Raw genomic sequence first — 25,552 nt, 5'->3', positions numbered from 1 at the left:
TTAGGGCAGCTGGAATGAGGCTAGAGAAGCCTCTTCCAAGAAGCTTACTCATGTGGCTGGCAAATCAGTATTGGCTGGGGTAGCTCAGTTGTGGATGTTGAACAGAGGACCTGGGAGGTGGGGGGTGGTCACCGTTCCTCTCCACATAGGTCTTCCCATGGATGCTTGGGTTTTCTCACACCATGGCAGCTAGGTCCAAGAGCAAATATTTCAAGAGACGGGACGTGGAAGCTGCCAGTCACTCAATGGCCTGGGACCGGAAACTGGCTCAGTATCCCTTCCACTGCATTCAATTTTTCAAGCAAACATAGAGCCCACCCAGATTTAAGGGGAGGGGGCAGAAATTTCATTTATAGATGGGAGGAATGTCAAAGAATTTGTGGCCCTCTTTAGTCCACTTCATCTCTGGCTCTAAGAACAAATGGGAATAAAGAATAATAGGTACCCACCTATTCAGGCATGTGCCAGATATTGTGCTACACATTTAAAAACACATTGTTTCCTTTTAAAATACTTGAAACCCTATGAGAAAAAACCCCAAAACTCTAAAAAGTATTATCTCCATTTTACAGATTAGGAAACTAAGGCGTAGAAGTACTTGCATACAGGTAATAGGCGGCATAGTGGGGTTGGAACCTGGGTCTGCCCCACTCCTAAGAGCCTAACCATCAAGTTATGTATGGTCCCAATCCCCAAGTTGTCAAATAATATTCCTGGAAATCAGAACATGATGTTTTTCTGCTGAAAACAGAATGGCAGACTTTTTGTAGAAAAATAGAAAATTCACTTGTATATATGAAATATTTTCCATTAATAATAATTTCTTCATTCATTTTGGGTTGGCATTAAGAATTGTTTTATGTGACTAAATAGCAAGAAAATGGACAATCTTGGAAACTGCTTATCTTACTTAGTTTTCTTGGTTATATAATCAAGATGGTTGAAATTCATGCAAAAGTCATTTTCTGCTAATGAAATTGTTTTGGTTTCTGTGACTGAATCATCATTCTCTGGCATTCTGCAAATGGCACCATGACTTTATCCTGCTCTATCAATATCATTCAAAAAACACAGCAATTCTTAAAATCTTTTTGGCTGGAACCCCGGGGTCATTTCCCCAGTGACTCATTGGAGAAATTACTACTAATTACCTATTTTTCCATCTACTTTTTTCTCTCTCCACTGAATTTACAGACCACTTTTACCTCTCTGCTGGACTACTTCAAAGTCTCCCTACTGGTTATATTATTTCCATTTTTTGCTTGTTCTCTATACTGTGGCGCCCTGCCCCACTTCCAACCCCACTCCAATTCCATTCTCCAAATAGAAGCCAGAGCCATATTTTAAACTTATTTATCAAGGCATATTTCCATACTTAAACTCCTTTGCTTTCTATCGCACTTAGAATAAAATACAAAATCCTGAACATGGCCTTCACGAGCAGTTCCCAGACCTCTCCAACCTTGGAGCATGCTTTTCTATCCACTCAGTTCCTGCCTTACTAGTTCAGGGGACTTCCATCTGATCCTGGGGCCTACTGAGCTCCTTTCCTCCTTAGTTAAGGCCTTTACCTATAATGTGTTCACCTAGCTACCCAGTCCTAGAAGCCTGTCCTCAGTCTCTCTGCCTGGCTATATCCCTAGGTCCTACTTCCTCCTTTAAGTTTTTTTTTAAAATGGATTTATGATTTCTTTTTATTTCTTTATTTTTAATTAATTTATTTTTGGCTGCGTTGGGTTTTCGTTGCTGCGCGCAGGCTTTCTCTAGTTGCAGCGAGTGGGGGCTACTCTTCGTTGCGGTGCGCGGGCTTCTCATTGCGGTGGCCTCTCTTGTTGTGGAGCACGGGCTCTAGGAGCGCAGGCTTCAGTAGTTGTGGCGCACGGGCTTAGTTGCTCCGTGGTATGTGGAATCTTCCTGGACCAGGGCTCGAACCCGTGTCCCCTGCACTGGCAGGCGGATTCTTAACCACTGTGACACCAGGGAAGTCCCTCCTCTAAGTTTTTACTAATATTACTCCTTCAGTGAGTTTTCTCCCTTTCCCCTCATCTAAATTAGGTTCCCCTTGTTCTTTCTCAAAGGCACCCTATTTTCTTTCAGGGCACCAAAAATTTATTACAATAAGGAAAAAATAGTTTTCTCCCCACTACCAGATGTCAGCGCCACGAACAGATCTGTTTTGTATACCATATAGGTGCAGTGCCCAGAATATACTAGGTGTCCAATAAAGGTTTGCCGGATGAATAAGTGATTAACCTTGTTTCTTAACTCTAATACTTGATTCTGTCCTACCCCGGAAAGTATAAACCTGAGAGTATAGTATCTTGGAAGCTTAGCAGCAGGCACCAATGAAAGTTGTGAAATCTTAGTCAAAAAAGGCAACAAATGTTTTATTTCTTCAATGCAAATTACTGTATTCACCACAAGCTAAAGAAGAGAACATATATATATATATATATATTTATATATATTTTTGAATTTACGGAAGACTAAAGACATGGAAAAAATCCAGCACCCCAACAAGTACGGCCAGGAAGGAAATCAGCTCTGTAATAGGACAATTTAATAAACTACAAACAATAAAGGGTGGGAAAGGAAGAAAAAAATGTGCACTGAATTTAAGACACTGTAAAACTCAGAAGAAATATTTACTATTCAAGTATAAACTCAGTAAGGACTTGGCATAAATTGAAAGGCAGCTGCTGAGGTACACCATTATAAAATAAGTTCTATGAATTTACAATTCTACCTTCCAATTTTCTGGGAGAAAAAACCAAACTCTTGAAGGTCTTCACCAGAGACCCTGAGAGGGAATAACACTTTGGATGAAGACGTAGTCAACAATCCATGATTGAATTTACTATTCAAAAACATGTATTTATTTTAAACAATAGGAATACATGCTCTCAGACTGACCTCTAAGAGTTTTTGAGACTACTGGTTCAACAGTTGCAAAGTATATTACTTCCAAAAACAATACTGATTTAAAAAAATTTTTTTAAACAAAAAACAGAGAGACCTCATTTGATGGTAGCCTAAAAATACCCTAAATACCAAATTTTCTCCAGTCTAACATTGCGATTAATTTAAGAATTCCTCCTGCATTGTTAAAACATTTTTTCCTCACAAAATGTGGGTACTGAAATTGGATAAAAACACCATGAATGTGAAAATACCACCAATTTTCTGCAGTTAAAAAAAACTAGAATGTTCTTTGGAATCACTGAAATATCAAAAATTTGGGTTTTTTCCTACAGTCTGTGCACCTTCTTTCAGGCCCTCCATGTTGCTTGTAGTATTGACCTGTGTGATTCTAGTTTCATAGCTTCAAGTCTTGCAATATCCATGCTTAACACACCGGTGGCTCTCTGACCAATGGGAAGTTATGCTTAACCCAGAAACGCTGTCATTTACTTCTCCATAATGACTTTTGCCCAAAATAAAAACTTTAGAATATGAGACAAAACATCCTGTGTTAAACAATCAAATGAACCCAACCTGGAGAAATCCGGTGTGGTTTCAGCGCTCAGGAGGGCATTGTCTCCTACTGTTTCTCGTGGAAGTACCGCAGGCCTAGCTGTTAGCATTCAGCTTTCCTTGGCCTTAAAAGGAATTTCTCAGGGCTGGCAAGTTGGGTTAGATTCTGGGAGAATTTTGTCTTTGACAAACTATCGTTTTTTAGCATAAAATCTGGCCATGGCTATAAGTTTCAATGTGCGTACAACGGATTAGAGATTTTTTTTTCTTTGTTTTTCTTTTCAACATTGGCTGGAATTGAGTAGAAGTAAGTCCATGATGCCTCTTCACGTGTGTCATGAAATATGAGAAATCTGTCTGACTCTAGACACTATTTCTTTACGACACAATGGGCAGGTCTCCAGCTGCAAGGCACAATCCATGCACAGGTCACTGAGGAGAAAGACATAAATGCCAGTTAGGTCAGTGCTTCAGAAGGTCAGACTGACGATCTGCTGACTCCACCTAAAATGTTAACAAGCATGTTAACTGAAAGGGTAATAATCGCACATGGCTAAACCAAAAAGTAAATATATAAACAGCAAGTCTCTCTTCCATTTCTGATCCTCAATCTTCCTCTTCTGAGGAATAAGTTAAAAGTTCATGTGCATTCTTCCAGAAAGTCTATATGTACATAGCCTATACATACAGATGTGTATATGTAGGTAGAGATACAATGCTACTTTTTCCCAGACAGCTAGCCGTCTATCCCAATATCATTTGCTGAATAGTCCTTCTCTCACCACAGATTTGACATAACGCCTTTATCATATGTTAAATTTTTCTTTGTAATCAGTTCTGTTTCTGGGCTTCTGTTCCATTGTTGTGTCATTCTTTTCATATACTGGGACAAAACTATTAACCTTTCTTTAAGTATAGTTGATTTACATTATTGTATTAGTTTCAGGCGTACAACATAGTGATTAAAATTTTTTATAAATTATACTCCAATTAAAGCTAGGGACTTCCCTGGTGGTCCAGTGGTTAAGAATCTGCCTTCCAGTGCAAGGGACGCAGGTTTGATCCCTGGTCGGGGAACTAAGATCCCACATGCCGCAGGGCAACTAAGCCCTAGCGCCGCAACTACTGAGCCCACGCCCCACAACTAGAGAGCCAGCCCCCGTGCACTGCAACCACTGAACCCTCACATTCTGGAGCCCGCACGCCACAACTAGAGAGAAGCCTGCGTGCCTCAATTAAGACCGGATGCAGCCAAAAATAAATAAATAAATACATTAAAAAAAAGATATTGGCTATAGTCCCTGTGCTGGGCAATATATCCTCGCAGCTAATTTATTTTATACATAGTAGTTCATACCTCTTAATCCCCTGCCCCTATCTAGCCCCCGCCCTCTCCCCACTGGTAACTGCTAGTTTGTTCTCTATATCTGTAAGTCTGTTTCTGTTTTGTTATATTCACTCGTTTGTTTTATTTTAGATGCCACATATAAGTGATAACATACAGTATTCGTCTTTCTTTGTCTGACTTATTTCACTAAGCATAATACCTTCCAGGTCCACCCATGTTGTTGCAAATTTAACATTTATTTTAACATATTTTAAGATGTGGTAGGTAGGGTTGGTCCTCTCCATAACTCTTCTTTTTCAGAATTTTCTTGCCTTAGTATCATAAACTTTTAAGTTAGCATTTCTATTTCCAGAAGGAAAAAAAAAAACCCGAAAACCCATGTTGTCCTTTTTTTTTTTTGGTACGCGGGCCTCTCACTGTTGTGGCCTCTCCCGTCGCGGAGCACAGGCTCTGGACGCACAGGCTCAGCAGCCATGGCTCATGGGCCTAGCTGCTCCGCGGCATGTAGGATCTTCCCGGACCGGGGCACGAACCTGTGTCCCCTGCATCGGCAGGCGGACTCTCAACCATTGCGCCACCAGGGAAGCCCCATGTTGTCCTTTTTATATGGACCAAATAAAACTTAAGAGTTTAGGGAAAACTGTCACGTTTACGACACTAAGAGGTCTTCCTATCCAAGACCAGATCCAGTTATTCAAGTCTTCTTTACATTCCTTGGTAGTTTAAAAGTTTTCTTCAGATAGGCACCATATATTTCTTGGAATGTATTCTTAAGCTTTTTTTTTTTTGTCTATTGTAAACGGGACCTTCAAATATTTGTTCTAATTAGTTGTTATTTATATATAGAAAGCTATTGTTTTAAGTTATTTTTTGTAACCAGCTAGCTTATTCAATTGTCACAATGTTTCTAATAGGCTTTTAGTCAATTCTCCTGATATCTACCTATGTAATCTATTATCTCCAAATGATGATTTTGCTCCTTTTTCCAGTTTTAATCCCTTTTCTCTTTCTTGTCTAACTGTTTTAGCTTATACAATGCAAGTCACAGTGCTGATAGCAGGTATCCTTGTCTTGTCCCCAGCATCTCTTGCAATGCTTCCAGTGTGACACCATTAAAAAGATGCTAGTGTTCGGCTGAGATATATACATCTTTTATATTGCTAAGGAAGTATCCATCCATTCTTATTTTATACTATTTTATTCCCTACATCCATTTCTGTTTTGCAGTATTCTATCCATTTGGGATGGATACTGAATTTTAACAAATACCTTTTCAGCATTTTTGGAGAAAGTGTTAATTCTCTGCTCCACTGTCCCTTGGCCTATTTGGGAAATTATATGAATTGATTTCCTATATTGTACTAACCTTACATTCCTGAAATAAGCCCCATTGGTTGTGTTGCTGGGTCCTATTTGGTAATAATTTATTTAGGATTTTTAGGTTTATATTCATAAATTTTCTTTCTTTTTTTTTAAGATTTTTTTTGATGTGGACCATTTTTAAAGTCTTTATTGGATCTGTTACAATATTGTTTCTGTCTTACGTTCTGGTTTTTTGGCCGTGAGGCATGTGGGATCTTAGCTTCTGGACCCGGATCAAACCCACACCCCCTACATTGGAAGGCAAAGTCTTAACCACTGGACCGTGAGGGAAGTCCCACATAAGTTTTCTTTTTTTGTGTTTTGTCAGCTTTTCATATGATTATGATGCAGGCTTTGTAAAAAGAATATTGTAGTTTTCCTATTATCTCTGTGGTCTGGAGAAGTTTAAATAGAATCTATCTATTCCCTGAAAGTTTGAAAGAATTCACCTGTGAAACCATCTGGGCTTAGTGCTTTTAGCGGCGGAGGCAAAGGTAGCTTTGATAATCATCTCAATTTCTTCTATGGTAACAGGAATGCTTAGATTTTCAGTCTCTTCTAGGGGTTGGCTCATGTCATTCCATTTAGCCAGATTTCTCTTCTTAACCTCTACCCTTCTAAAATTGTTGTTGCTGAAAGTGGAGCTAAATTTTCTTATAATTCTTTTATTTCCTCTTCCAACTCTGTTTTGGATATATCTAGTAAGGAGACTGTGGTCATACTTAAGATACCCGGTTCTAAGTTTTTAGATTTCAGCCCTCTTTCATGAGCCCTTATTATGCACAAAACCACCAAGAAGGGCCAGAAAGCTCAGAGATAAATAAGCCCAGATCCTCAGGCATTCTGGGCTAGAGAGTTGATACAGAGGAATAATCACAGCTGGAGTCACTGTGCCTTTCCTTCAGAAGACAGACGGGTATAGCTAGTGGTGAAATGAGATAAACTCACTGCATGTATGTCCCTTACCAGATGATTAGATAACAACCCATTTCATAAGATGGCAAATGTACAGAGGCAGAGTCAGGGGCTCAGGCTGAGTCAGACCTGGGGGAGAAAAACTGGGGTCCATCATTCCAGGCTCTGGACCCGTAGGCGACCTGCTAGCTAAAGCTATGTCAAGAATAAGAGCAAGGCAGGGTATGGGGTGTGATGAATTGCAGGGAGCTAGCCTGGAACATCAGCATAGGTATTGCTCATACACAATCAGCACACACGCCTGGGTTAGGCCAAGGCCAGCACACTGCCGAACTCCTCTTCCCGTTTCTAACCTTAGCTGGGATGGCCTTTTTAGGGACTGTCTTCCTTGCTGCTCTTGCTGATGTTTTAGACACTCTGTTCTATAGGATCCAGGCCGCCCTTATCTCAGACAACTGAAATTTGGTTAGGTGGCAGGGAGGTGCTGCCATCTCCATCTCCACTTGGCAAACTCTAATTCCTCATTCAGCCCACTTTGGATATTATCAACCTTGATGAACAGCTATGGAACTGGTAACACTGTAAAAAGCAATTCAGGAACAGGATGAAACTTTGTCTAATATAATGTACAAAAGAGGCAATGACCAAACAAACCCCCTTACCTGTGTCCACATGGCTTCAATTGTGTGTCTGCTACCTCATCGCAACACAGGGAGCAGCAGTTTTCCCGGATACTAACTTGCTTCAACAGAGCAAGACGCCTGTGCCTGAGTAGAAAACACAGTTTGAAACTTATTTTGTCAACAAATAAATGGGGCCTGTTAGCAGTGATGCATAAGAAGTGCCTTGAAAATGCTCTGTGCATGTGAGTCTACCATGTATTCCCTAAGCTTTGTTCAGTAAAGTTTTCACACAACACATCTCATTTCAATCTTTCAGTGATTTTCTAAAAGAGAGAATGAAGGAGGCATGGTCGTTCCCATTTTACAAAGAAAAGGGAAGGAAATGATTTGTATAGGTCAGACACAGTAAACAGATTCAGGAATCAAATTTAAGTCTTTTGGTTCTAAGTCCAGTGCTCTTTTTATTTTACCAGCAAATTAAAAAAAATTTTTTTTGTTTATCTATCTATCTATCATCTATCTATCTATCTTGTCTATCTCGGCTGTGCCGGGTCTTAGTTTCGGCACTCAGAATTCTTGGTTACAGCATGCATGCAGGATCTAGTTACCTGACCAGGGACTGAACCCAGGCACCCTGCATTGGGAGTGCAGAGTCTTACCCACTGGACCACCAGGGAAGTCCCTAGCAGCAAATTTTAACGTTTTAAGTCACACACCTCTAAGATTTTGAGGAAACGCATAGAGCATTTCCCAAGAAAAATGCACACACACAATTTTCAAGGTGTTTATGATAGATCATCATAGTCACCCTGGAAGTCCAGACACATCGGGTTAGAACCCTCGCATTATACTTTCACTCAGCTTGGACTGGAGAGGCAGACATGCAGAACTGCTCTGCTGAAGGTACAGCCTGATGGATGGCCAAGAGAAAGAGGAAACATTCGTTCAATTCACATAAGGCCTTATTATGTGCCAGGCACTGTTCCAAGCTTTGGAGATTCAGCAGTGAAGAGAGGACTAAAAAAATATCCCTGCCTTCAGAGAGTTTACACTCCAGTGGGGGGAAAACAGACAATAAATCATATTAAAAAGTAAGATATGCAGAATTTTAAATGCTAATGAGTAGTGTGAAGAAAAATAAAGCAGGGAGAAGTATAAGGAGTGTGTATGTGAGAGGCAGGGAGTTATAATTTTAAATACGGCAGCTAGGGAAGGTCTCACTAAGATGACATTTAAGTGAAGACATGAAGGGAGTGAGAGGGTGAGCCTTGCGGGCATCTTGGAGAGAAATTGTGATTTACGATAAAAAATATATTTTGTTTACATCTGCATTCCTGGCACAGATTCCTAAAACCCTCGATGATTCATAAGTTAAGAGAGCTAGAAAGGTCTTTTGTTATGTTAATGAGGCGGCTTTTAAAAAGCCCCCTAGGTACCTAAGGATGGGACTGGGAACCAACCAGGTGATTAGAAGGTTGGAACTTTTCAGTTCCCTCCTCTCTCCTCTGCCCCACCTCCTGGGATGGGAAGTGGGCTGGAGACTGAGTTCAATCATCAAAGGCCAATAATTTAATGAACCAGCCCTGTGTAATGAAGCCTCCCTACCAACCCAAAAGGACAAGGTTCAAAGCGTTTCAGGGCTGGTGAACAAGTGAGAGGCAGGGAGATTGGCATGCACAGATAGCGTGTTCCTGAGTTATATACTATTATAATAAACCGGTAACCTAGTAAGAAGTAAACTGCTTTCCTGAGTTCTGTGGTGGTAGCTCTAGCAAATTAATCAAACCCAAGGAGGAGGTCATGGGAGCCTCCAATTTACAGCTGGTTGGTCATAACCTGGACTTGTGACTGGCATCTAAAGTGGGAGAAAAGGGCAGTCTTTGCAGGACTGAGCCCTTCACCAGTGGGATCTGATGCTATCTCCAGGTAGACAGTGTCAGAATCGAGTTAACTGCTCAGTGGTACTGGAAAACACACATCAGAACATTCTAGTAGCAGGAAGCACTGCGACAGCAGAACATTCTAGTGCAAACGCCCTGGGGCTACAATAGTAGACCTGGTATGTTTCAGGAGCAGCAAGGAGGCCAGGATGGCTGAAAGAGCAGGAGCATATGGGAGAGGGTCGGAGGTCAGAGAAGTAATGGAGGAGAGGAGGGGACAAATCATATAGAGTCTGCTAGGATTTAAGCTTTTACCTTAAGTGAGAGGAAGCCACTAGAGTCTTTTCAGCACAGAAGTGCATGATCTGATTTATGTTGTAACAAAATCATTCTGGAGGTTGTGCTGAATAGACCAAAGCGGGTTAAGGCAGGAATAGGGAGACTACAGTTTAAGGGCAGGGCAAGAACAATCCAGGTGAAAAATGATGGAGGCTTCAACCATGGTGGTAGCAGGGAGAGGGACAAGTAGTTGGATTTGGGATATATACTGAAGGCACAGCCCACAGGATTTGCTGAGGGATCTGTCGTGGAAATGGCAGAAAGTCATACCCTGCCTTGTCAAGGATACTCTAGGATTACAGCCAGGGAAACTGGAATGACAATGGAGCTATTAACAGAGATGAGGGAAAACTGTAAGAGAAGCAGGTGGTCCTGAGTAGATGACTTCTGTAGCTGAGAGGTGGGTACACGGTGCTTTATTGTACTATTCTTTTTTTCTTTTGTGTGTATCTGAAGTTTTCCATAATAAAAAGTTTAAGAAGAAAAAAAAAAGAATGAATAGAAGAAGAGATAGAGAGGATTTACAATATATAACAATTTACAAAATGCCAGATAGAAACAGGACCATGATCTCCTACCCTGAAGTCAGAAAAGAATACTATTCCTATGAGTAAAAAAGGACCCCTTCGCATTAAGGAGGCCACTCAGTCTCCAACAACTCCTGTCTTGGTGTCACTGTCACAAAAAACAAAGTCTAGTGTATTACAGGACTGCCCAAGCTTGTAACTCTGCTGTTCTTATTCAAGGCAGGCTGCACTTTGGGCGCCAAAGTGATGTGGTACCAAGAGAAGCTGCCCATAAAAGAAGACCTTCCGACAGTTGGCGCCTATTGCCATCTGACTTTTGGAAAGTTTAATTCTGCAGGGGTGGTTAACTAAATGCTGAAGCAGTTTTAACCAAGGCCAGCCTCCAGGGGAACTCTTAGATGGATCAATTTTACCTTTCAGGGCATATGTGAGAAGGCAGACTTGTTTATGGGCCGCATCCAAGAAGACAGGCTACATAAAAAAAAATGATGGGGTATGACAGATCAGAAAGGTGTTACTTCACACTTTCACTAAGAGGAATCTGAAGTTCAGAATCCCTGTCAGGCACCGAGACAAGGTGAAGGGAAGTTCTAAGAATGAACTTCAGATCTCTGAGCTGGGATACAAGTGGCCCTTCTGTTCCTGGGATATTATGGAGGCTCTGCCGCTGCAGGCAGGGCTGTCGTCACTGTGTGACATTTTCTCGTTCATCTGGAAACTGTTGACTGAGCCACTCTCAAGCCTTGGGACACTGAGTCCAAGGTGAAGTATAGTGCAGAAGGGCTCGTTACAAACCTGCGTTTTGAGCCAGAACAGGAGCTAGGATTACAACATTATGTTATAGATACCTTTAAGACCATAAAGGCCCAACACTGGTTATGCCATGGCCAGTGTGGTCTCTTTGACTGCAGATTCCTTACCTAGGCAAAATGATTTTCTCTTCAGCTGTTAGGAAGGCGTAGTCATTAAAAGTGCTAAATTTCATAGATGGTGGATATTTGAATGGTTTTCCTCCAAAATTGAACTCACATTGTTGATATGACATGAAACTAGCTGCAGCAAAAAATCCAGATCTACAAATGAAAATGAACAGAGGTCAAGAGAATTCATAAAAACAAAGTAAAGCTCATACACAAAGTGGTATTCAGAAAATGGGAATAAGTCATACCTGAGCAGAAAGAAGGGTGACATTCTGTTTATTAACCTAGACAGGACTGTGAACCAGAGAACATCCTGCTCTTATCTTCCTATATCAAACTCTGGGAGGGTTTTAGGTAAGATCAAATGGGCCTCCAATTACTTGAAATACAGTGATTTCTCATCACAACTTACTACATAAATGGACAGTTCTTTTGTTTTTCTTTTCTGGAGAAAAGTACATTCCATGCATCTGCTCAAATTTTTGACTGAGAGAAGGTACTTACACAGTAGATGAAAAGACTTGCTTCTCAGGAGGCAGCTGGTTGCCATTTAAAAAGAAAATCATTTGCTTTTCATTCAAGTCTAACAGAAATCCTACTGTGTCTCCTAGAGGATAAAGTGAAACACTGTTAGGATATGGAGATTCTGCTGTCTCAGGGTTTTAATGTCACTGTATTAAGTCTGTTTTTATAGCCCTGTAGTCAACATATTCATCGTTTTTGCTTCTTCTGCAACTGATCTGACCCGTTTACATCAATATTTGGATGTACCATTAAGAGGAAAATGCTGCCAATTAATCTATGAAAAGTCATCAATTGTAAGATGCATCCCAATTTCAAAGATGTGAAAATGTGGCGAAAATGTGCATTTTGGGATCAGTAAAATATGGTAAGATCAAAATCATGAATTTTTTTGCCTCTCTGGTGAGAGTTAAAACTCTCTGAGAGGGAATTCCCTTGCAGTCCAGTGGTTAGGACTCTGTGCTTTCACTGCCGAGGGCAAGGGTTCAATCCCTGGTCCAGGAACTAAGATCCTGCAAGCTGTGAGGCACAGCCAAAAAAACCAAACCAAACCAAACCAAACCAAACCAAACCAAACCAAACTGTCTGACATAACAACTGCCCCCAAACATGTTTTTTTTTTTTAAGCATTCATATTCACTCATAAAGTTTTTGCTTTTTAAAATGTCAAAGGGACTTCCCTGGTGGCGCAGTGGTTAAGAATCTGTCTGCCAACGCAGGGGATACGGGTTCGATCCCTGGCTTGGGAAGAGCCCACGTGCCACAACTACTGAAGCCTGTGTGCCTAGAGCCCTTGCTCTGCAACAGGGAAGCCATCCCAATGAGAAGTGCATGCACCACAATGAAGAGTAGCCCCTGCTCACCGCAACTAGAGAAAGCCTGAGTGCAGCAAAAAAGACCCAATGCAGCCAAAAATAAATAAATAAAAAATAAATTTATAAAAATAAATAAATAAATTGTCAAAGATAAATACATGAAATTATAAAGTGATCACAAGAAAAACTGACCCTCAGTGGTACTGGAAGAAAATCTGGCAATATATGGCAAAAGCCTTGAAATTTTGTATACCCTTTGCCAGAGAACATTCACTTCTAAGGATTTATCCTGAGAAAACCCAGAATGGTTTATAATTTTTTTATATAATAATTTTAAAAGACAAAATTGTAACTGTCTAACCTTGAGGCATTGATTAATATAGTACTATTATATAATGGAATATTGAAAAGCCATTAAAAACAATGTTATTTAATAACCTGGAAAGCTGTTCAATGCATAGTGAGTGTAACAACAAAAAATATACACCATACACAAAAATAAACTCAAAATAGATTGAAGACCTAAATGTAATACCGGATACTATAAAACTCTTAGGGGAAAACACAGGCAGAACACTTTTTCACATAAATCGCAGCAAGATCTTTTTTGATCCACCTCCTAGAGTAATGAAAATAAAAACAAACAAATGGGACCTAATTAAACTTAAAAGCTCTTGCACAGCAAAGGAAACCATAAACAAAATGAAAAGACAACCCTCAGGATGGGAGAAAATATTTGCAAACAAAGCAACCAACAAGGGATTAATCTCCAAAATATACAAACAGCTCATGCAGCTCAGTATCAAAAAAACAAACAACCCAATTAAAAAATGGGTGGAAGATCTAAATAGACATTTCTCCAAAGAAGACATACATATGGCTAAAAAGCATATGAAAAGATGCTTTGGGCTTCCCTGATGGCGCAGTGGTTGAGAGTCTGCCTGCCGATGCAGGGGACACGGGTTTGTGCCCCGGTCCGGGAAGATCCCACATGCTGCGGAGCGGCTGGGCCCGTGAGCCATGGCCACTGAGCCTGCATGTCCGGAGCCTGTGCTCCGCAACGGGAGAGGCCACAACAGTGAGAGGCCCGCGTACCGCAAAAAAAAAAAAAAAAAAAAAAAAGATGCTCAACATCACTAATTATTAGAGAAATGCAAATCAAAACTTCAATGAAGTATCAACTCACACCAGTTAGAACGGCCATCATCAAAAAATATACAAACAATAAATGTTGGAGAGGGTGGGGAGAAAAGGGAATCTTCCTACACTTTTGGTGGGAATGTGGGAATGTAAATTGGTACATGTAAATTGGTGGGAATGTAAACTGGTACACAGCCACTATGGAGAACAGTATGGAGGTTCCTTAAAAAACTAAAAATAGAGCTACCATATGATCCAGCAATCCCACTCCTGGGCATATCAGAAGAAAACCATAATTTGAGAAGATACATGCATCCCAATGTTCACTGCAGCTCTATTTACAATAGTCAGGACATGGAAGCAACCTAAATGTCCATCAAGAGAGGAATGGATAAAAAAGATGTGGTGCATATATACAATGGAATATTACTCAGCCATAAAAAAGAATGAAATAATGCACTTGCAGCAACATGGATGGACCTAGAGATTGTCATACCGAGTGATGTAAGTCAGACAGAGAAAGACAAATATCACATGATATCGCTTATATGTGGAGTCTAAAGTAAGGGTACAAATGAACTTATCTACAAAACAGAAATAGAGTTATAGATGTAGAAAACAAACTTCTGGTTACCAGGGGATAAGGGTGGGGGGAGGGACAAATTGGGAGATTGGGATTGACACATACACACTACTATATATAAAATAGATAACTAATAAGGACCTACTGTATAGCACAGGGAACTCTACTCAGTACTCTCTAATGGCCTATATGGGAAAAGAATCTAAAAAAGAGTGGATATATGTATATGTATAACTGATTTGCTTTGCTGTACATCTGAAATTAATACAACATTGTAAATCAACTATACTCCAATAAAAATTTTAAAAAAATTTTAAAGGTAAATTAATAAAAAAAAATACATATCTATATATACACACCAGATTGTGTTTTAAAGAAATCTCTGGATGGAGGAATTACATGAGATTTTGGTTTCATTTTGCTTTTTACCCCTATTTTCCAAATTTTATAATAAACTTAAGAAATCTTTTAAAAAATCATTTAAAAAACAAACAAGACAGTCTTTGCAGACAGTACCTCTATCTTATGCTTTGTTTAATGAAGAAGTGTTGGGACTTCCCTGGTGGCGCAGTGGTTAAGAATCCGCCTGCCAATGCTGGGGACACGGGCTTGATCCCTCGTCAGGGAAGATCGCACATGCCGCAGAGCAACTAAACCAGTGTGCCACAACTACTGAGTCTGCGGTCTAGAGCCCGCGGGCCAAAACTACTGAGCCCACGTGCCACAACTACTGAAGCCCACGTGCTTAGAGTCCATGCTCCGCAACAAGAGGAGCCACCACAATGAGACGGCTGCGCACCACAATGAAGAGTAGCCCCCACTCACCGCAACTAGAGAAAGCCCGTGTGCAGCAACGAAGACCCAATGCAGACAAAAATAAATAAATTTACAACGACAACAAAAAAATATCAGAAAAGTATTTTAAAAAAATGAAGAAGTGTTATGTTCCTTTAACTTGCAAACCCTTAAAATGAGGGCTTATGTGGGCTTTGCAGGTTTTTTCCTTTCCATGCTATTAGTTAATTAAGAGAAGCTGTCCCCTCACAGCAAGGGTCAAATTCCTGCTCTCTTAGCATGCCTGAAAATTCAGTTTACATCTATAATGCTGATTGCGGCAGGAAACAGAGAGAGGGCAGCTTGGAGAAGAAACTGGGCTATATCCCCCATCTAGCTCCAATGCTGGGAATAAAATTTTTCCAGAGGTTCCATCCCCTACCATATGACTCTATAGCTTCAGAACAAGGCAGTGCACCAGGAGGCCCCTTGAGAATACTACCCTCCGGTGCAGTGGTGCTGAAGCAGGGAAGCCCTGTTTTCACTGTATTTAGTTGGGGGTAAACACTCACCTTAAATTTTTTGGTATAAGTGTTTAACAAATCAACTGTGGCTCTAACTACGCTGTTTGAATCTTTCATTAATAAATGTTTTCATGGGTCTAGGACATTGGATATTGCAAAGCAGTTGGAAACAAAAACTGAATGGGGCAAAAAAGATCATGCTGTTGATAAGATATATTCTTGCTAAAATCCTAGAGCTTTGATTGAGAGTCCTGGCCCTGCAGCATCCTGAGCCCAATGTCTGGAGAAATGAGGCTGGGCAAAAGTGTTTGAGACTAACAGTACTCAAGTCATCTTTAAAAGCTGCCCTAGGGAGCCCTGGAATGTGTCCACTGAACAGTGCCAATTCTCTGAAAATAACCTTATTTTATTGGCATTATAATTTCAGTGTCCTCAATATCTCCACGGCTGCTTTGATTTAACACATATACCCAGAGAGGAAACTAGAATTCATATTAATCTTAAGATGATCATTTTCCCACTAAATTAAGAATTTTATAGTCTGAAATGTTTTGCTAAAGGAAGGGCTCCATCAGAGGTGAATATCAGGAGAGTACGGTTCACATCTATGGTAGGGGATACAAAAGCTAATATCCCTTTTCACATTTACTCTTTTTCCATTAAAAGATTTTAAAGCCTAACGTAATAAATGCCTCATCATAACCAGATGTCTTAACCTAATTAATAAATTCATGATGGAGAGGAATGAATACCTTCTTTCCAGCAGGGGTGTTGGTGAGGCTTACTTCTGGCGTTGTACCAAATCAGCTGCCGGCAGCCATCGTATGCACAGGAGTATTCGTCGTCCCCAATGCCGTAGCCTTCCTGGAGGGAGAGAGGGCCCAGAAGATTAGCAAGGCTCTGCCTGCTGTGTTCCATTAACCTGGTGGCTAGAATTCTAAGCATTTTGGATGAAGGGAGAGAGCCTACAGTTCTTGGAAGATACCAAAATTCTGACATAGAGTCAGAATAGAGTGTGACTTCACCAACAAATTTTTCCCGAGTTTCACGTCTGTTAGTTCATTTAATTCTCATGAACCACCTTGAGGCTGGTGGTATTATATTCCATCTTAAGAGGAAATAAGGCCCAGAGAAGTCAACCAGCTTGCCCAAGGACATGTTACTAAAAAAGTCAAGTTTGGACCTTGGAATTTTCTGATTCCAAGGCTGGTGTGGGCAAACACCTTTCTTTCATGTAGTACACTTCAAAACACCCAAATGCTCAGAGATTTCAAAACTGGAGACAACAGAAGGTTATAGTGGGTAATCAGCTAATAGGTATTCTGAGATATTTGAACATCACACAGGTCCTTGGCAGCCTCTTTTATTACTTATTGCCTTTTAATTATTTCACAATTATTTTATTGTTAACATAAAAGGGTAGGTGGGATCTTAAGAAATTATTTTGAGCACTTATAAGAAGGAAATAGAAAATAGAGAGGAAACATGCGTATCAGACAACTGCTATCTTTAAGGCTCAATGGTGAAAGATTATAGTGGAGAAAGGCATTGAAAATGTGGGCTGAATCCAAGTAAGATCTCAGATCCTGGTGATGGTCTGCTTATTCTATGTGACAATGCAGTGAGGAGATAGATTGGAAAAAGGGCTCCAAGATGCTCCTTGACTACTCGGACCACAACATACTGAATTCGGATGAGTGTTCTCCAAAGTGAGGCTTCTGAATTAGCTTCTGAATGCACTATTCAGACTACTCAAGAGTTAAATGAACTTGCATTAAGTTCTCAGCGTAAGGCTGAGAAGATATTCACCAGTCCATTAGAAAAAACATCTTGCTATTCCTTTCAAAGCCTGAACAAATAAGTAAAAACTTACTTTTTATTTGTGGGGTGTTGGGGCATAGGCAAAGGCAAGCAATTCTTTTCTATCTTTCCTTTCTAATGTCCTAGGAAGTCCTCCACTGAACACTTGAAAGAAATTCCTAGAAGATTCCCAGCCACCAAGAATTGGTTAAGAGAAGACTTTACCATGCAATGTCTTCTATGCCTGGATGAATTTCACAGTAAAGTGGCATTTGGAGACAGAGGGGGAACTCTAATCATTTTAACCATAGATCAACTTCCACAGGCTAAGAAGTAGGTGCCTCTGCTAAGCAGAGATACACCTTAAAAAGCCCTTTGAGGGCCTCCCTGGTGGCGCAGTGGTTGAGAGTCCGCCTGCCGATGCAGGGGATACGGGTTCGTGCCCCGGTCCGGGAGGATCCCATATGCTGCGGAGCGGCTGGGCCCGTGAGCCATGGCCGCTGATCCTGCGCGTCCGGAGCCTGAGCTCCGCAACGGAAGAGGCCACAACAGTGAGAGGCCCGCATACCGCAAAAAAAAAAAAAAAAAGCCCTTTGAGCTCACATACCAAAGAGCAGTCCAGATGTACTACACCCTCTTTCAACGTGAAAACATTCCCAGCAGAACTATAACTATGGTCTCCATCAGCTGAGGCAGATAAATGAGAGAACAGTGTAGCTAGCTTGGTACTTGGGGTGATTATTTTGATCTGTATGTTCTGGTCACGTATACTTTAGTAATGGCAACATTACTAAAAACAAACAACAAAAAAGCATTTATCCATAGTTTGTTGTTTAGGGAATATATTGACTCCTTCCCTATGTGGTGGACACCATCCTTTCTTCTGCTGTCCAGTATCCCTACCACTTCCTGCTATGGGGAATGTAATGAAGATACAGTGTCCTGCCTCCTGCTCTGGAGATGGAGGGGTAAGATGTGACCTTGGCCAACCGGACCCTCCCATCAGACACCTAGTGTCTGTAACCCCACATGGAGGAATGGTTAGGACCCTTGTGGCAGCAGTGTTGGCATCCTGGTCCCTAAAACACTGGCTGTTGTACTTCCTGTGTCTTGGTCTCTGACGCTGCCTTGGAGCCTGTCTGGTTCCCAAACCCCTCAATAGTCTGGGAGCCCCCAATAGGCTTCCAAGTCATTCTTTTTCTGTTTAAGATAGCAGAGCAGAGTCATTTTCTCCATGGCAAGAGGCTTCAACAGGGAAAGAAGCACAGGCTGCCTTGACCAGGGTTTGAATTCTTCGCCAGCAGTTGGAGGCTAGGTGACTTTGGGCAAGTTTCTAAATTAATTTCTTTGAACTTCATTCTCATCTTTAAATGGGAGAATAATACCTTCCCAAACTCTCAAAAAGATTAGAGATGAGTATGTGAAAGACCTGTCACATGGTAGATGCCCATGAAAAGGCAAAAGATATTTTAGATAAGTCAAAATGCACCCTTGGAGACTTGCTCCTCCCAAACCCCCATAAATATATACAAGATAACTATTCTCTAATTGACCTGAACAAGAACTATCCTTTAGCTTCTCAGATTAATGATCTATGTCCAAGCCCAACACTTTGATCATCTTTTCAAAACCGAAGCCCAAGCAGTAGGAGTTAAAATAAGTCTATGAACAGACTTCAAAGTTTTAGAAACTGCGTGTATTCTAGGAGTGACTTATTCCATAAAACCACACCCTATCTGTACAGGCAAAAAGATTCAGAATCACCAGAACAATGTCCATGTGAAGCAAAGTTGTAAGTATGGCAACATCATTAAAATACTACATTTGGGGAAAGATACATCAGACTTCACCAATTTCTAACCAACCAATACTTGAATCAGGGAAAAATGTTTCATTTTTGTTTTTTAAAGAAAGAAATTAAGTCTATCAAGCAATCTGGAGGGTAGGAAGATAGTATGTTAAGCCTCTTAACTTGAGAAGCCAAAGTTTTTGCAACTATACGGCAGAAATTAGTTTCATCCATCAGATAAAATGATCCAGCTTCATTGGCCATTAAAAAAAAAACAATCTGCAACATTCAGTCTCAAATATACTACACTCAGACCTGTAGTGTGCTGCCAAATTAGGAGAGGCACATTTTATATCCAAGCTTTCTCCCGAGAGGAATCCACATTTCTTCTAGTTCGAAAACAAATCTTTACTTCCGAATGAGACTAGCTACTTCTCTGAGACTCTCTCTCTCCATTTTCAAATGCAAAGAACACAACTATTGTAGAATAGGAAGGGGACTGAATTCTAGTCCTAGTTTCTTTTTGTCCCAGTCTTAGTCTCAGTTTTCTTATCTGTGAAATGGAAACTGTGACAGTAAAGACTGTTGTGGGAATTGGATGATAGGCTCTAAAATGAAGGTGCTCTGGAAATTAAGATTTTTTTTTTAAGTCCTAAAAAATCATCTTGAGGACATCATTTGGGGCAGGCTGTCAGTGTAACTGATACTGTCTTCTTTAAATTAGTGCCCAAGTTGGGCACTAAAAGACTAACTGGCATTGTTCTCCAGACCCACTTACTTCTGACTACATGGTGCCACAAAAAGCCCCATTCTTCCAGGTTTTAAATAAGGCCTAGAGGACTAGGAGGCGCTGCATCAGGGAAGGTTCCCAACAAAGCAATGGCAGACTGGGGTCCAGTTTTCCATCCTGGACAAAAAATCCAGACCTGACCTCTCCCTGGGCCCTCTTCCTCCAATTTGTCTCTTTCCAGCAAGGAGTTTAGTAAAATGCCATGAACAATTCCAGGATGCTGTACTGCCTTGTTGAAAGGGCACTTTAGAAACTAGCTTTATGGGAGGCAAGTTTAGTTTGATTTTGTTGGATCACTTCTAAAACCCATCCCAGGACCTTACATATGGGATGGGAGGCTATTATTTAGATTAACATAAAAAAAAAATCTAAGGGACTTTTCCCAGCTCAAAGGGTAAAAATCATATGTCCACAAAATATTCCTGATCAAAACTGGATTAATTCTAAACAGCTTATAATATGACTATGAGAAGAAAGCCGTTTGGGTTGGGCATTAGAAGGGTATAAAATGGCAAGAAATTAACATTTGTAGGAAAGCGAAGAACCCCAATCTCTCACACCCAGGTAGAGGCAGCCCAATTCTGCTTCCTCTAGTGGACTTAATTTTCCCTTATAAATTACAGCGTTGTATAGCAAAAGATAAATACGGAATATTGAAAACAAATGTGCCTACTAATTACAAGGTAAAAGTAAAGTAAGAGGAGTCAAGACAACATTTAGTATTTTATGAAAGGAATAGAATTCCCACAAAGTTCCTAAAGCTTAAACGCAAGGTAAAAACCATCACTGGACCCAATATAAAAACTGAGCCAAAGATGTGGCTGGGGCTGGAGCAGAGCCTAAAAAGAAAAAGAGGGGCTTCCCTGGTGGCGTGGTGGTCAAGAATCTGCCTGCCAGTGCAGGGGACACGGGTTCGACCCCTGGTCCGGGAAGATCCCACATGCCATGGAGCAACTAAGCCTGTGCACCACAGCTACTGCGCCTGCACTCTAGAGCCTGTGAGCCACAACTATTGAAGCCCGTGCGCCACAACTACTGAAGCCCGCACGCCTAGAGTCCGTGCTCCACAGCAAGAGGAGCCACCCCAACGAAGAGTAGCGCCCCCCCGCTGCAACTAGAGAAAAGCCCACGCGCAGCAACAAAGACCCAATGCAGCCAAAACCAAAATAAATAAATTAATTTAAAAAAAAAAAAGGAAAAAGAGCACATCTAAACTCTGGGTGGAAGATTAACATGAACTTAAAACTTGAGGGGAAAAAAACAGCTGAGGGGCAATTTCACCTGTGTTTTCCTATTTCTAAATCAGTTTAGAAAACCACTGTTAGGGATTTGGCACCATGTGATTCAGCCCAAGGAACGATTATTGTGCAAAACCATCTGAAAAATGAGTATCCACCACCCACTCGCCAAAAAAACTGCTGCTGCTCTCATCCGCTCAGGTCTCCAAGGTACTCACATGATTGAGAAATTTGCTGTCTCGTGTGGCCCAGCCGATCTGCATGACACCAGAAGTGACCACTGTTACTTCATAGTACCACACCCCAGCATCCACACAAAAGGTGCAGCGCACACTTTCAAAAGAAGAGGCATCACAGCGAGCCTGGCAAAATAAAAGAGCATGGCAGTCCACCATCAATGCCTGAAGACCACCAGAGATAACCGACTGCTCTGAAGGTAGAATCTATTCTTCCTCATTAAAGCTCCTGGTGGACTACTGTCTTCTTCCCTGTGCATTCTCAGTGACAAAAAGTACAAAACCGAAGGAAGGACACTCTATTTTATAGTTTAATTTCCAGGGAGTTCCAGATTGAAAGGACTGGAAGACCTTAAAGTAAGAATTAGTGAAGGCTACTGGCTTCATTTTTAAGTACTTACAGAGCTTTGCTCTTATAGTAGAATCTTTTCCAAATGCATAAACATTGCCTTAACCTGTACTTGTTAGGGAGGGAGATGAGGGAGAGAAGGATATTGAAGTGTATAAGATGGAGTACCTAAAAATAATCTAAAGCAGAAAACTACGTAAAGCATTTGGCAAGATGTAAGATCAAAGAAACTATTTGCAGCCATTCTTCAAACGGCTCTTAAATCTTGACATGTCTAGTGCCTAATGGTACCTTCCTGTATATAAGCGGCTCTTTCATTAACCTTCACCCCCAAATCAGCAACATTTTCAACATACAGGGAAAAGATGAAGCTCTAGACTGAAAACAATTGGTTATGCAGGGATTTAAAAAAGGAAGGGCCTCTTTTAGAAACACTAGTCTTTGTACCTTTAACTGCATAAAATGGCAGAGATGAAAATCAGACATATTTAAACCAGTCAATAAACATTATAGCTTGTACTATATGTATAGGACCATGTTAGATATGAAAGAGTAAATAATATCCCAAACACGCTCTCTCCCACCACTTCTACCTCTAAACACTCTTTGAGTATGTAGAAAATTTCCATCTATTTTGCAAGGATTGCTTTTGTTCAGAACCAGTGCAGGAAAATGAGGACAAGATTTTATCCCCAGAATGGTCCGTCTATGGAAGCTTTACCTCCAAGCCATGAGGCGAGATCTTCAGGTACTCGCTGACATCGTTGCTATTTAGCATGGCCTTAATGCTATTCAAGTCCACTTTCTCATAGGTCAGCTGCCTACCTTCTTTTAAAACTGCAAAAGAAAAAGTGGGCACATTTCTAAGGCAGGCTGTTGTGGAGAAAAAAGCTACTGTCATCGCTAGTTGCCATTCTAGTTAAGAAGTGGAGGTGCTCATAAATGGCAGAATTGGTAGACTTATAACCTTAGCTTTGCTGCTACACTGCCATAGGAAGATTAATTACGCAAATGCTAGTAAAGACAGCACTGCTAGGTTTATATTTCTGTTCCCTATAGTCATTATTTTGCATGCAGCAAAATCCAAATGGTACTTTTTCAGAATTATTCTTTAACTGGCACTACACAGGCTGGGCACTGAGCTACTCCCCATAATGCTGCAGTATGAGCAGAGGGGTCAGATGTCCAACTGTGCTTTAGCACAGTGCTACCCGTGGGAGGGGGAGTGAGGAAAGAGCAGTAATATAGTTTTAGTTCTTGCAGCTCTTGGAGGAGAAAAAGAAAAGTTGGGAGCAACTCTCACGGTATAGGTAAGACATGACTTGAGTTTTGAAGAGCAAACTTGGGACAGAGAGAAGAGTAAAGAGGGAATTCCAAGTGAGGGGAACATGCCCAGGGGTAGGAATGATTGGGAACTGCTTGTAGGACAGTGAGAAGAGTTTGTGTTGGAAAGAGTTGATTAGACAGTGGCATCTGATTGATGGCCTGGATGCAGGAGGAAACAGGGGACCAGTAAAAGTTTTTGAACAGGAGAGTGCTGCAATTAGAAGCATTCCATCTAATAGTCTGAAGAGTCCCTAGGATACTTTACTGCTAGAATATAGCCAACCCACCAGTAGAGGACCTTATATGGAAAAACTCACACTCACTGTCACAAAATAAAGACCTGTGACCCTACTTAAGAAGTGGATTTGGAAATGAAAACAGGCATTTTAATAAAGGACAACTCCTACTTACAGAGATTGTCTAAGCTCCACTGGGCACAGAAACCAACTTGACGTTTCAGATAATCAGGATCATCAGCCCAGGACTCTAATGTGACAAGCCGGTCACTAATACTGGATTCAGATATAGTCAATTTATTTTCACCTGTTGGGAAGACATAAACCTTAAATTAACCATGAAAGAGTAGGATGATTTGCTGGGTAGATTAATGGAGGGAAAGAGTGAGGAGAGACAATTAAATTAGAGAATCTGGAAACTATAATAATGACAAAGCCCAAGAGCTCGATCTTCTAGAAAGTAGTAATGTGATCACTAAATTTTTAGCTATAAAAAGTGGGTAATCACGGTCACCAAGTTTTGATTCTTTATATATATATATATATATATATATATATATATATATATATACACACACATATATATATATACATATATATATTTCTTTTTTAACATCTTTATTGGAGTATAATTGCTTTACAATGGTGTGTTAGTTTCTGCTATATAACAAAGTGAATCAGCTATACATATACATATATCCCCATATCTCCTCCCTCTTGCGTCTCCCTCCCACCCTCCCTATCCCACCCCTCTAGGTGGTCACAAAGCACGAAGCTGATCTCCCTGTGCTATGTGGCTGCTTCCCTCTAGCTATCTGTTTTACATTTGGTAGTGTATATATGTCCATGCCACTCTCTCACTTCGTCCCAGCTTACCCTTCCCCCTCCCCATGTCCTCAAGTCCATTCTCTATGTCTGCGTCTTTATTCCTGTCCTGCCCCTAGGTTCTTCAGAACCATCAAGTTTTGATTCTTTAGGTGAGAAAACTCTTGCCTTTGTCACTGTTAAATCTTATTGGCTTTGAGATGTTTACCCAGATAAATCAGAATGTATGCATGCTTCTTATTTATTTATTTGGCTGTGCCACACAGCTTGAGGGATCTTAGTTCCCCAACCGGGGATTGAACCTGGGGCCACGGCAGTGAAAGCCCAGAATCCTAAACACCAGGCCACCAGGGAATTCCCCAGACTGTATGCATGTTTGATGGGGTTCAAAAGCATCAGCTCATCCAGTAACTATGAAAAATAAGATTTTTAACAAGCAATATAGGTCATTAATGTAAGAAGTCACTATACCTACTTGTCTGTGCAAACTTTTCCAATGCGATAAGTGCAAAAAGCATGACTGTGGGGTGGGACTGTAATTTCTGAAAGACAACAAAAGGTAAAAAAAAAAAAAAAAAAAAATCATTGCCCTGCAGAGGCGGCAAGTTATCAATTTCCTCTTCTTACCCAATATGTGCTAGATTTTTTTTTGGGAGCAGTAGGAAAAGTTTTACTCATTCAAGTCCATGATTATCCATTTGCTAATATTGATAGTAATAAACCAAGATAGAGTCTCTTAAAATCTTATATTATTTTCTTGAAGTTACTGTGTTCGTTTATAGATATGGAAATTTCAAAAGTATCTTATTAAATGTACTATGTTATTTTACTTAGTAACATTTATATATTAAAGCTTTGTTAAATAAAATCATGCTGATTCTTATATTCCTTTAAGCAAGCCAAACAGAAGCCCAGAAATATAGCTAAAAATGGCTTTTTATTCAGAACCCTAAAAGGAGCCATTCATCACTACCATGTTCCAAAATTATAAATAATGAAATTAACAACTCATGGCTTCATTTTCAATCTGTTCTCTGAAAGGAATTCTACAAATGCTGATGGTAGGTGGGAGAGAGCAACAAGTGAGCTCTTTCAGTTACATTTAAGTTCATGTCACATGTGTTCACATTTGAAGGAAGGTCTATCTGCTTAACATCGTATTTTCTCACAGCCATCCTTCCCCACAGCTATGCTAGGTGCCTGCAAAAGAGCTCTAG

The 25,552-nt window shown here is 40.6% G+C and overlaps 1 protein-coding gene across 2 annotated transcripts in view; it reads right to left on the bottom strand.

The window, feature by feature from the left end:
* Window positions 1–2,366: 2,366 nt before the first annotated feature.
* The window catches only part of RSPRY1 (ring finger and SPRY domain containing 1), a 47,028-nt gene continuing 23,842 nt past the window's right edge, over window positions 2,367–25,552 (bottom strand). For both annotated transcript variants that reach the window (XM_060085107.1, XM_060085108.1), the window contains exons 7-15: window positions 24,811–24,877; window positions 23,686–23,817; window positions 22,670–22,785; window positions 21,582–21,725; window positions 16,499–16,610; window positions 11,893–11,995; window positions 11,389–11,541; window positions 7,762–7,866; window positions 2,367–3,906 (exon numbers count right to left, since the gene is read on the bottom strand). In XM_060085107.1, the coding sequence (XP_059941090.1) occupies window positions 3,810–3,906; window positions 7,762–7,866; window positions 11,389–11,541; window positions 11,893–11,995; window positions 16,499–16,610; window positions 21,582–21,725; window positions 22,670–22,785; window positions 23,686–23,817; window positions 24,811–24,877 (1,029 nt within the window). In that variant the 3' untranslated portion in view covers window positions 2,367–3,809. The remainder of the gene's footprint in view (window positions 3,907–7,761; window positions 7,867–11,388; window positions 11,542–11,892; window positions 11,996–16,498; window positions 16,611–21,581; window positions 21,726–22,669; window positions 22,786–23,685; window positions 23,818–24,810; window positions 24,878–25,552) is intronic.

The sequence above is a fragment of the Mesoplodon densirostris genome, chromosome 19 (assembly GCF_025265405.1).
Source record: "Mesoplodon densirostris isolate mMesDen1 chromosome 19, mMesDen1 primary haplotype, whole genome shotgun sequence".
NCBI lineage: Eukaryota > Metazoa > Chordata > Mammalia > Artiodactyla > Ziphiidae > Mesoplodon > Mesoplodon densirostris.
The sequence above is the reverse complement of the archived record's forward strand: the minus strand, read 5'-3'. Positions and strand labels throughout refer to the sequence as shown.